The sequence below is a fragment of the Gorilla gorilla genome, chromosome 10 (assembly GCF_029281585.2).
Source record: "Gorilla gorilla gorilla isolate KB3781 chromosome 10, NHGRI_mGorGor1-v2.1_pri, whole genome shotgun sequence".
NCBI classification, from domain to species: Eukaryota; Metazoa; Chordata; class Mammalia; order Primates; family Hominidae; genus Gorilla; species Gorilla gorilla.
The window spans coordinates 23,323,728-23,336,275 of record NC_073234.2 but is presented as its reverse complement, the minus strand read 5'-3'; the positions used below and the strand labels follow the sequence as shown (position 1 = coordinate 23,336,275).

At 45.9% G+C, this 12,548-nt stretch overlaps 1 protein-coding gene across 1 annotated transcript; it reads left to right on the top strand.

Moving 5' to 3' along the window:
* Positions 1 to 1,655: 1,655 nt before the first annotated feature.
* GDF3 (growth differentiation factor 3) lies at positions 1,656 to 7,640 on the top strand. The gene is made up of 2 exons (XM_004052633.4): positions 1,656 to 1,992; positions 6,734 to 7,640. The coding sequence occupies exons 1-2, from the start codon at positions 1,725 to 1,727 to the stop codon at positions 7,558 to 7,560; spliced, it is 1,095 nt and encodes a 364-aa protein (XP_004052681.2). The 5' UTR covers positions 1,656 to 1,724; the 3' UTR covers positions 7,561 to 7,640.
* The last annotated feature ends 4,908 nt before the right edge of the window (positions 7,641 to 12,548 follow it).

Genomic DNA, 12,548 nt, shown 5'->3' with positions numbered 1-12,548 from the left:
AGAGTGAGACCTCTAGAAATAGCAACCAATTAATTCCTTAATTTATTTTTTGCACAGATATTTATCAAATGTCTGCTACCTGCTGGACACTTTCCTCACCAGTGGAGATACTTTGGGGAAAAAGACACACTGAAGATACTTAGGCAAAGAGACACAGTTCTGATCCTCAAGGTGTGAGTTGTCTGAAAAGGAAGGAGGCAAACACAGTAAAATGCACTGCAAAAACTGTAATGGAGGGCCGGGCGCGGTGGCTCACACCTATAATCCCAACACTTTGGGAGGCCGAGGTGGGTGGATCACCTGAGGTCAGGAGTTTGAGACCAGCCTGACCGACATGGAGAAACCCCGTCTCTACTAAAAATACAAAAGTAGCCGGGCATGGTAGCGCATGCCTGTAATCCCAGCTACTAGGGAGGCTGAGGCAGGAGAATCGCTTGAACCTGGGAGGCAGCGGTTGTGGTGAGCTGAGATCGTGCCATTGCACTGCAGCCAGGGCAACAAGAGCGAAACTCCGTCTCAAAAAAAACAAAAAAACAAAAAAACTGTAATGGATGCCCAAGTATGGCTCAGTGGGAGAAAGAAGTATCTCAATCTATTTTGGTGAGTCGAAACTGTGGAAGTAGAGGTGACCTTTGAACTTGGTCTGTGTAAAGGCTCTGAGATGAAACGAGCTCACAGAGCTACAAATAGGTCAATGTAATTAGAGCATCCACACTAAGGATGGTGGGTGGTGAGAAACAAGGCTGGCGGCTGGGTGTAGTGGCTCATGCCTACAATCCCAGCACTTTGGGAGGCCGAGGTGGGAAGACTGCTTGAGACCAGGAGTTCAAGACCAGTCTGGACAACATGGCAAGGCCCCATCTCTGTAAAAAATAAAACAATTAGCTGGGAGTGGTGCCCTATGCCTGTAGTCTCAACTACTCCAGAGGCTGAGGTGGGATGATCTCTTGAGCCCAGGGGGTCGAGGCTTGCAGTGAGCCAAGATCAGGCCACTGCACTCCAGCCTGGGCGACAGAGCGAGACCCTGTCTCAAAAATAAATAAATACATAAATAAAAATAAAAATAAAAATAAAATAATGAAATCTACTTGAGTATTTGTCTAATCCAGGGGTGTCCAATCTTTTGGCTTCCCTGGGTCACATTGGAAGAAGAAGAATTGTTTTGGGCCACACGTAAAATATACTAACACTAATGATAGCTGATGAGCTTAAAAAAAAATCACAAGAAAATTTCATAATGTTTTACGGAAGTTTATGAATCTGTGTGGGGCTGCATTCAAAGCCATCGTGAGCCTCATGCGACCCTCGGGCCGCAGGTTGGACAAGCTTGGTCTATGTAGATGATTAATTACAAGTCTATGAATTATTCACTGCTCTATTCCTAGCACCTATCTCAGCACCGTGCACATAATAGATGCTTAATAACTGTTTGTTAAACGAATAAATGCATGTCTCCTTTTCACTCTGTCTACTGCTGACAACCTCACATTGTTGTAGAATTTATGTCCATGCATTGGTAATCTTTGTTCTGTGAACTTTTTCCTGGAAGAGTAGAGCAAGAGAAGAGAAAAAAAAATTCCCTCTTCACATCCAATGGCCTTTGAGGAGCTGGGAAGAGAGCAATTCACACTTGATTATCTTACATCAGATAAATTAGCAGCCCCTGAATTGTTGGGCAGTCTGGCAGTGGAGCTCTCCCCGGTCTGACAGCCACTCCAGAGGCCATGCTTCGTTTCTTGCCAGATTTGGCTTTCAGCTTCCTGTTAATTCTGGCTTTGGGCCAGGCAGTCCAATTTCAAGAATATGTCTTTCTCCAATTTCTGGGCTTAGATAAGGCGCCTTCACCCCAGAAGTTCCAACCTGTGCCTTACATCTTGAAGAAAATTTTCCAGGATCGCGAGGCAGCAGCGACCACTGGGGTCTCCCGAGACTTATGCTACGTAAAGGAGCTGGGCGTCCGTGGGAATGTACTTCGCTTTCTCCCAGACCAAGGTAAGGAAATGGGAGTGTTATCCAGAAAAACATCTGGAACTGGGTGGTGTGAAGAAAGGAAAGGACAATAGGAAATGACAATTACTGATGGCCTTGTGCTGGTATTTTTCATATTTTATCTCATTTAATTCCAGCCACAATCCTGAGAGGAAGTTAGATATTCTTATCAAGTTCCTAACAGTAAGGAAATTAGGCTCAGACAGTAGGTAACCTGTAATCTATTCAAGATCATACAGCTAGTGTGTGAGAACAAAGTCAGGATTTGAAATACGTTTTTGTTTTCTGAATCAACTGCTTTGTGCTTCAGTTGAGATGAAAGAGGTGAGGGAGGAATCAGAGCTCAGTCTCCCACCCTGCAGCCCATATATACACATCCTGCCGTCTTCCATGTGGCAAGCAGGGTATGACAATTTTGAGGTTGGTTTGCCCAGGAGTCCTGCTTCCCTTCTTTGTACCTCCTGGCTACTCTTGTTGGGTGGCAAAGGTTATTCTAGATTTGTGAATAGAGAGCAATAATATATACAACTGTCATATCCTTTTAAAAGGATCTCAGTGAGTGGGATCCAGTACTTTCCCAAACTGACCACCCACCAAATAACTTAGGTCTTCCATTAACAGTAGATCCTCCAACCCCATTCCTGCCCCTAGTTCTCCCCACCCAATTCTTATTCAAAGTCTGAAATGGGTGTTGAGAATCTGCATGTCTATACAACCTCCTGGGTGTTTCAGATGCAGAATTTAGAGCCTTGGTTAGTTTTACAGCAACTGGAGAGAAGATTTGAATATTTATTTGTCCAAGAAGCACTTATTGGATACCTATGGTGAGCCAGGAACTGTGTATGGCCTTGAGAATACAAGATAAAGTTTGCCTTTTTTTTTTTTTTTTCAGAGTCTCACTCTGTCCCCCAGGCTGGAGTAGAGTGGCACTTTCTCAGCTCACTGCAACCTCCGCTTCCTGGGTTCAAGTGATTCTTCTGCCTCAGCTTCCCAAGTAGCTGGGATTACAGGCGTGTGCCACCACGCCCAGCTAATTTTTTAATTTTTTAGTAGAGACAGGGTTTCACTATATGTTGGCCAGGCTGGTCTTGAACTCCTGACTTCAGGTGATCCACCTGCCTCAGCCTCCCAAAGTGCTGGGATTACAGGCCTGAGCCACCGCACCCAGCCCAGAATTACCTTTTAAAAATGCGTATTGAGTCATACTGCTCCTCCACGTAAAATTCTCGTCTGCAAAATTCTGCAAGAGTTGACCCACCATGCCCTGCCTGTTCTGACCCTGCTGCTTACTTCCCCAGTCTCACCTTTTACACCCTCTCGTTGCACACTCACCTCCAAGCTCATAGTAGTCTATTCCTTCTAGAGCATGCATTCTTGTCTCATCTTCACACGTGCTGTATCCAGGCTGCCTGAAGTACTCCCTCAGAATTTGCCTGGTCAAGTACTTCAGGCTTTTCTTCTTCTTCCTCTTTTAGTTTTTTCCCCTTGAGACAGGTCTTGCTGTGTCACCCAGGCTGGAGTGCAGTGGCACAATCTCGGCTCACTGCAGCCTCCACCTCCTGGGCTCAAGCGATCTTCCCACCTCAGCCTGCCGAGTAGAGTAGTTGGAACTACAGGCTACAGGTGCACGCAACCACGCCAGGCTGATTTTTGTATTTTTTTATAGAGATGAGGTCTCACCATGAGGCTGGTCTCTAACTTCTGAGCTCAGGCAACGGCCTGCCTTGACCTCCCAAAGTGCTAGGATTATAGGCATGAGCCACCATGCCCAGCCAAATTTTGTTACGTTTTGAATGATGCTTGCGAATGAAGAGGTGTGGTGGTGGGGTGCTTGAGAGTGTTTCGGTTTGAGTTGTAATTTCTCCCTAAGCTGAATGACCTCAGAAAATACCTACTTAAGGCCGGGCGTGGTGGCTCACACCTGTAATCCCAGCACTTTGGGAGGCCGAGGCAGGCAGATCACGAGGCCAGGAGTTCGAGACCCGCCTAGCCAACATGGTAAGGCCCCTCCCCCCACTCCCCCGACCCCCGTCTCTACTAAAAATACAAAAAAAAAAAAAAAAAAAAAAAAAAATTAGCCAGGTGTGGTGGCGGGCGCCTGTAATTCCAGCTACTCTGGAGGCTGAGGCAGGAAAATCGATTGGACACCTGGGAGGCAGAGGTTGCTGTGAGCCAAGATCGCACCACTGCACTCCAGCCTGGGTGACAGAGCAAGACTCCATCTCGGGGAAAAAAAAGAGAGAAAATACCTACTCAAGCGTGAAGTCATTCTACCAAACAAAATGATGGCATTAGGCCAAATGAGTTATTTGTGGAAAGGGAGAAATTGAAGATGCAAAAAATAAAATAGTAAAAGTATACTGTATTGGGTCTTTTCCTAGAGGAATAGGTAAAATTTGAAAATTCAGGCAGGAAAGTTAGCTTAGAAAACAGGGAGAGCACATTTGTAACTTCAGAAGAGGGGCATCCATGGACAAAAATCGAAGAATCACATTGTACTTCAATATGAGGAGAGGCTGGGCACAGTGGCTCATGACTGTAATCCCAGCACTTTGAGAGGTGGGAGGATCCTTTGAGCTCAGGAGTTCTCGATAAGCCTAGGCAACATAGAGAGACCCTATCTCTACAAAAACTTAAAAAAAAAAATTGGCTGGGCGTGGTGGCTTATGCCTGTAATCCCAACACTTTGGGAGGCCGAGGTGGGCGGATCACCTGAGGTCAGGAGTTTGAGACCAGCCTGGCCAACACGGTGAAACCCCGTCTCTACTAAAAATACAATTAGCCAGACGTGGTGTGCACCTGTAATCCCAGCTACTCCAGAGGCTGATTCAGGAGAATTGCTTGAACCCGAGAGGCGGAGGTTGCAGTGAGCTGAGATCAAGCCACTGCACTCCAGCCTGGGCAACAGAGCAAGACTCCGGCTCAGAAAAAAAAAAAAAAATTACAGCCAATCTGAATGATTGGACTTTGGCCAACAACACCTGACTGTCTAGGTTGCTATTTTTTTTTTTTTTTTTTTAACTGAGACGGAGTTTTGCTCTTGTTGCCCAGGCTGGAGTACAATGGTTTGATATCGGCTCACCACAACCTCTGCCTCCCAAATTCAAGTGATGCTCCTGCCTCAGCCTCCCGAGTAGCTGGGATTACAGGCATGGGCCACCCTGCCCGGCTAATTTTTTTGTATTTTTAGCAGAGACAGGTTTTCTCCATGTTGGTCAGTCTGGTCTCCTGACCTCAGGTTATCTGCCCGCCTTGGCCTCCCGAAGTGCTGGGATCACTGGTGTGAGCCACCATGTCCCGGCCCAGTCTATTGACTCTTTCTCAGAATAATGGTTTAAGTGCCTGAAGTAAAATATTTAGGATTTCAAAAGAAACCAATTAAATATTGAAATATATTTTTAAATTTTTTTTTAAACTTTTTTTATTTTTTATTTATTTTTTATTTTTTGAGGCAGAGTCTTGCTCTGTCGCCCAGGCCGGAGTGCAGTGGCGCGATCTCGGCTCACTGCAAGCTCCGCCTCCCGGGTTCACACCATTCTCCTGCCTCAGCCTCCCTGAGTAGCTGGGACTACAGGCACCCTCCACCTCGCCCAGCTAATTTTTTGTATTTTTAGTAGAGATGGGGTTTTACCGTGTTAGCCAGGATGGTCTTGATCTCCTGACCTCGTGATCCGCCCGCTTTGGCCTCCCAAAGTGCTGGGATTACAGGCGTGAGCCACCGTGCCTGGCTTTTAAAATATTTTAAAAACAAATATATATATAGTAATATATATAATGCTTTATTGATGTAATACATAACAAGATCTAGGGAGGTGACTATACCTATAACTACCATAAATTTCGGCATAGTGTTAGCATAAGTGTTTTTTTTTTTCTTTTTCTTTTCTTTTATTTATTTATTTTGTAGAGATGGGGTTTCACTATGTTGCCCAGGATGGTCTCAAACTCCTGGCCTCAAGCAAATCTCCCATCTCAGCCTCCCAACATGCTGGGATTACAGGCATGAGCCACCTTGCCTGGACTCCATAAATGTTTTAAGTTATTTGCAACAACTAAACGTATGAACACACCTATGATTTTATTGATAACAATGTCATAGGCCCTGATGATATTACTGGGATTTGTTACCTATATTCATAATGAAGGAAATGCTAAATTTCATTTAGAGTTTAGTGGAAATAATGATGTAATTATTTTTCCCATCTAAGTTTGTGCACCCTCTACATTTCATCCAGGAATCTCTGGGAACCTGTGGATGTGAAGATAAGAACCTCTGGCTTTCTTTTTTTTTTTTTTTTGAGACGGAGTCTTGCTCTGTCACCCAGGCTGGAGTGCAATGGCGCGATCTCGGCTCACTGCAAGCTCCGCCTCCGGGTTCATGCCATTCTCCTGCCTCAGCCTCCCGAGTAGCTGGGACCACAGGCGCCCGCCACAATGCCCGGCTAATTTTTTGTATTTTTAGTAGAGACGGGGTTTCACCATGTTAGCCAGGATAGTCTCGATCTCCTGACCTCGTCATCCGCCCGCCTCAGCCTCCCAAAGTGCTGGGATTACAGGCGTGAGCCACCGCGCCCGGGGAACCTCTGGCTTTCAGGAATAGAGAAACAAACCCTCCCAAATGACAGGGCTTGTGTCCTTCCCTGCCCTTATATTGTATATGTGGGTATCTGACATTTCTATTATATAGGTGGGTATGAAGTAAAATACATTATTATGACTCTGACATGTCTCTTTTCCCATCTAGGTTTCTTTCTTTACCCAAAGAAAATTTCCCAAGCTTCCTCCTGCCTGCAGAAACTCCTCTACTTTAACCTGTCTGCCATCAAAGAAAGGGAACAGTTGACATTGGCCCAGCTGGGCCTGGACTTGGGGCCCAATTCTTACTATAACCTGGGACCAGAGCTGGAACTGGCTCTGTTCCTGGTTCAGGAGCCTCATGTGTGGGGCCAGACCACCCCTAAGCCAGGTAAAATGTTTGTGTTGCGGTCAGTCCCATGGCCACAAGGTGCTGTTCACTTCAACCTGCTGGATGTAGCTAAGGATTGGAATGACAACCCCTGGAAAAACTTTGGGTTATTCCTGGAGATACTGGTCAAAGAAGATAGAGACTCAGGGGTGAATTTTCAGCCTGAAGACACCTGTGCCCGACTAAGATGCTCCCTTCATGCTTCCCTGCTGGTGGTGACCCTCAACCCTGATCAGTGCCACCCTTCTCGGAAAAGGAGAGCAGCCATCCCTGTCCCCAAGGTTTCTTGTAAGAGTCTCTGCCACCGTCACCAGCTATTCATTAACTTCCGGGACCTGGGTTGGCACAAGTGGATCATTGCCCCCAAGGGGTTCATGGCAAATTACTGCCATGGAGAGTGTCCCTTCTCACTGACCATCTCTCTCAACAGCTCCAATTATGCTTTCATGCAAGCCCTGATGCATGCCGTTGACCCAGAGATCCCCCAGGCTGTGTGTATCCCCACCAAGCTGTCTCCCATTTCCATGCTCTACCAGGACAATAATGACAATGTCATTCTACGACATTATGAAGACATGGTAGTCGATGAATGTGGGTGTGGGTAGGATGTCAGAAATGGGAATAGAAGGAGTGTTCTTAGGGTAAATCTTCTAATAAAACTACCTATCTGGTTTATGACCACTTAGATCGGAAATGTCAATATACCTGTGTTTATAATTTGTCTTCCTGAAAAACCCACCATAATTAACAATGCCCATACTTGCATGCGTGTGCACACACACACATCCTGGAGCCCTAATAATCGTAGTTAATTTCTGTTCTAACATACTCATTATGCATATGACAGTATGGACACTGGCATTTACTGATGGCCGATTATGGGCAGGCATTATCCTACGTGTTACTTTACAAACATTTCACTGTCTTTGAGGGAAGCGTTGTTATTTATGCTTTATAGACAAAGAAGCTGAGGTTTAGAGAAGCTAACAAATTTTCCTAAGGTCAGCAGCTCTCCCTGGCTCTCCCTGGCAGATCTGATATGCTAACAGCATTACATTAAAAATATTTGAGGCCGGGTGCGGTGGCTCACGCCTGTAATCCCAGCACTTGGGAGAGAGGCTGAGGTGGGTGGATTGTGAGGTCAGAAGATCGAGACCAGATTGACCAACATGGCGAAACCCCGACTCCACTAAAATACAAAAAATTAGCCGGGCGTGGTGGTGCATGCCTGTAATCCCAGCTACTTGGGAGGCTGAGGCAGGGGAATCGCTTGAACCCAGGAGACCGGTTGTAGTGAGCTGAGATCGTGCCATTGCACTCCAGCCTGGCAACAGAGCAAGACTCCGTCTCAAAAAAAAAAAAATTAATTTTTTTAAAGGAAGCCTTGGCCTCTAAAAGCGCTGGGACTGCAGGTGTAAGCCACTGCACCGGGCCCTAGTTAGACCAGCCCCGTTCTGGTCTTTTATTGATGTTCCATATGATTCCTATAGTGCAGATCACATTGTACATATAACCTTTTTTTTTTTTTCTTTTTGAGACGGAGTCTTGCTCTGTCGTCCAGGCTGGAGTGCAGTGGCGCGATCTCGGCTCACTGCAAGCTCCACCTCCCGGGTTCACGCCATTCTCTTGCCTCAGCCTCCCGAGTAACTGGGACTACAGGCACCCGCCACCACGCCCGGCTAATTTTTTGTATTTTTAGTAGAGACGGGGTTTCACCGTGTTAGCCAGGATGGTCTCGATCTCCTGACCTCGTGATCCACCCGCCTCAGCCTCCCAAAGTTCTGGGATTACAGGCGTGAGCCACTGCGCCCGGCTCATTGTACATATAATTTTATTTTATTTTATTTATTTAATTTTGAGGGCTGGGCGCGGTGGCTCACGCCTGTAATCCCAGCACTTTGGGAGGCCGAGGTGGGCAGATCACCTGAGGTCGGGAGATTGAGACCATCCTGGCTAACATGGTGAAACCCTGTCTCTACTGAAAATACAAAAAATTAGCCAGGTGTGGTGGCACATGCCTATAATCTCAGCTACTCGGGAGGCTGAGGCAGGAGAATCACTTGAACCTGGGGGAGGCAGAGGTTGCAGTGAGCCGAGATTGTGCCATTGCACTCCAGCCTGGGCAACAAGAGTGAAACTCTGTCTCAAAAAAAAAAAAATAGAAATATTTTGAGACAGGGTTTCACTCTGTCACCCAGGCTGGTGTGTAGTGGCACAATCTCAGCTCTCTGCAGCCTCCGCCCCCTGGGTTCAGTCGATTATCCTGCCTCAGCCTCCCGAGTAGCTGGCATTATAGGCATAGGCCACCATGCCTGGCTAATTTTTTTGTTTGTTTGAGATGGAGTTTTGCTCTTGTCGCCCAGGCTGGAGTGCAATGGCGTTGTCTCTGCTCACAGCAACCTCTGCCTCCTGGGTTCAAGCAATTCTCCTGCCTCAGCCTTCCAAGTAGCTGAGATTACAGGCATGTGCCACCACACCCAGCTAATTTTGTATTTTTAATAGAGATGAGGTTTCTCCATGTTGGTCAGGCTGGTCTTGAATTCCTGACCTCAGGTGATCCGCCCACTTTGGCCTCCCAAAGTGCTGGGATTACAGGCATGAGCCACCTCGCCCGGCGCCGGGCTAATTTTTGTATTTTTAGTAGAGACGGGATTTCACCATGTTGGCCAGTCTGGTCTTGAACTCCTGACCTCAGGTGATCCACCAGCCTTGGCCTCCCAAAGTGCTGGGAGTGCAGGTGTAAGCCACTCTGCCTAGCCCTAGTTAGTTAATTTAATAGCTGCAACTGTATGTGCTTGTTTAGATATACCATAATTTACTTCAGAGAATGTTTATCACTAGACATTATGAAGTTTGCAGTTTTCATGATGGAATAGGGTTGTAACTCTGTGTTCACATATCATTGTCCATTTTTTAGTCCCCACCCCCTTAGAAAATTTTCAGACATGGAATTGCGGAGTCAAAAGCATAAGCTGACTCGTGTATAGTTAACATAAAATCAATATTAAAACAAATATGGATAAATTTTGGGGTGAAATGCAAAATTTGCATATATATAGAAAAACTCTAGTCTGGGCTTGGTGGCTGATGCCTGTAATCCCAGCACTTTGGGAGGCCGAAGTGAGAGGATCACTTGAGGCCAGGAGTTTGAGACCAGCCTGAGCAACATAGTGAGATCCCATATCTACAAAAAATTAAGAAATTAGCTGGGTGTGGTGGCACTTGTCTACAGTCCTAGCTACTTAGGAGGCTGAGGTGAGAGCATTGCTCGAACCCAGGAGATTAAGGCTGCAGTGAGCTGTGATTGTGCTACTGCCCTCCAGCCTAGGCAACAGAGTAATAAACAAACAAAATTTACAAAATAATAAAATGTAGATTATAATTTTACTATATTATAAATATATGTGAAGACCCCTGCATAATCCCCTCAATCTTTTTTCTCATCCTTCCAAAGAAACCACAAACCTGAATTTGTTGCATATCTTTTCTGTTTATTTCTTTAAAATTTTACTACATATATATATATTTGAGACGGAGTTTGGCTCTGAATAGCAATCTATTATGTGCATGTTCCATGCTGCCCAGGCTGGAGTGCAATGGTGCCACATCAGCTCACCACAACCTCTGCCTCCTGGGTTCAAGCGATTCTCCTGCCTCAGCCTCCCCAGTAGCTGGGATTACAGGCATGCACCACGGTGCCCGGCAAATTTTGTATTTTTAGTAGAGATGGGGTTTCTCCATGTTGGTCAGGCTGGTCTCAAACTCCCAATCTCAGGAGGTGATCCACCAGCCTTGGCCTCCCAAAGTGTTGGGATTACAGGTGTGAGCCACGACCCCTGACCTACTACATATATTTTTATCCATAAACAGTATAAAACATTATTTCACAAATATGTAAACATTATACAAATCATATTGGAATATCTATCTATCTATCTATTTTAGAAATGGGGCCTCACTGCATTGCCCAGGCTGGAATGTAGTGGTACCATCATGGCTCACTGGAGCCTCTACCTCCTTGAGCTCAAGTGATCCTCCCACCTTAGCCTCCCAAGTAGGTGGGACCACAGGGACGTGCCATCAAGCCCAACTCATTTTTGTATTTTTAGTAGAGATGGGGTTTTGCCATGTTGCCCAGGCTGATCTGGAACTCCTGGGCTCAAGCGATCTGCCTGTCTCAGCCTCCCAAAGTGCTGGGATTACAGGTGTGAGCCACCGCACCTGGCTTCCAAAGATATTTTTTAAAAAATTAGGTCAGAAGCTGGGCATGGTGGCTTATGCCTGTAATCCCAGCACTTTGTGAGGCCGAGACGGGCAGATCGCTTGAGCCCAGGAGTTTGAGACCAGCCTGGGGAACATGGCAAAACCCTGTCTCTACAAAAAGTACAAAAATTAGCCAGGTGTGGTGTGGTGTGCCTATAGTCCCAGCTACTTGGGAGGCTGAGGTGGGAGGATCACTTGAGCCTGGGAGGTTGAGGCTGCAGTGAGCCATGATTGTGCCACTGCACTCCATTCTGGGTGATAGAGTGAGACCCCATCTCAAACAAAAAGAAAAAAAAAAAAGAAAAAAGGAAAGAAAAAGAAAAAAATGGTTTTTGAGATGGGTCTTTCTGTGTTGTCCAGGCTGGCCTTGAACTCCTGAACTCAAGTGATCCTCCTTGTTTAGCCACCTGAGTAGCTAGAGCTACAGGCACCTGCTACTCAATCCAGCTCACAATTTATTATTTCTGTGATTCATAGAGGTTGATAGGTGTAGATATAATCAATTTTATTATTATTTTTGAGAAGGAGTCTTACTTTGTCACCCAGGTTGGAGTAGCAATGGTGTGGTCTCGGTTCACTACAACCTCTGCCTCCCGGGTTCGAGCAATTCTCCTGCCTCAGCCTTACGAGTAGCTGGAACTACAGGCACCTGCCACCACACCTGGCTAATTTTTGTATTTTTAGTAGAGAAGGGGTTTCACCATGTTGGTCAGGCTGGTGTTGAACTCCTGACCTCAGGTGATCCGCCCGCCTTGGCCTCCCAAAGTGCTGGGATTACAGGCGCGAACCACTGCGCCCGGCCAGTGATATAATTAATTTTTTTCCTAGCTGAATAGCAATCTATTATGTGCATGTTCCACGATTTATTGATTTGCTATCTCATTATTGGATACTCAGGACATTCAAACGGATTGCAACAATCATTCCTGTAGAAGGGACACAAAATCTCTTTGCATAGCTAGAGCTTCATTAGGGCAGCAGTTTGGGCAATTTGTAAGGAGAGTGGAGAAAAGCATAGGGAGCCCGTGGCTACTCTGAATGTATGTCCTTGAACATAACTGAAACTGGTCTTTAAAAGCACTCGCCTCGCCAAATGCATCATTTGAATGAAAAGTACTGTTATGACTGAGAGTAGGAGATTGACTCTGGACAAATCATTTAGAACAAATTAGTGGAATAATCACTAACTTGGATAACGCAGTAATAACCTGCATGAATATGATAACAAGGCACTTTTAGATTACGTTTGTTGAAGAAAGAGCTAAGAAATTAATGTATGGACATAAAGAAGGGAACAATAGGCACTGGGGCCTACTTGAGGCTGGAAGTG

Excerpts from the sequence above, each read along its gene's own strand:
- GDF3 (XM_004052633.4), top strand. The coding sequence starts at position 1,725 with ATGCTTCGTTTCTTGCCAGATTTGGCTTTCAGCTTCCTGTTAATTCTG. Across the intron at positions 1,993-6,733 it reads TCGCTTTCTCCCAGACCAAG|GTTTCTTTCTTTACCCAAAG; the intron begins GTAAGGAAATGG and ends TTTCCCATCTAG.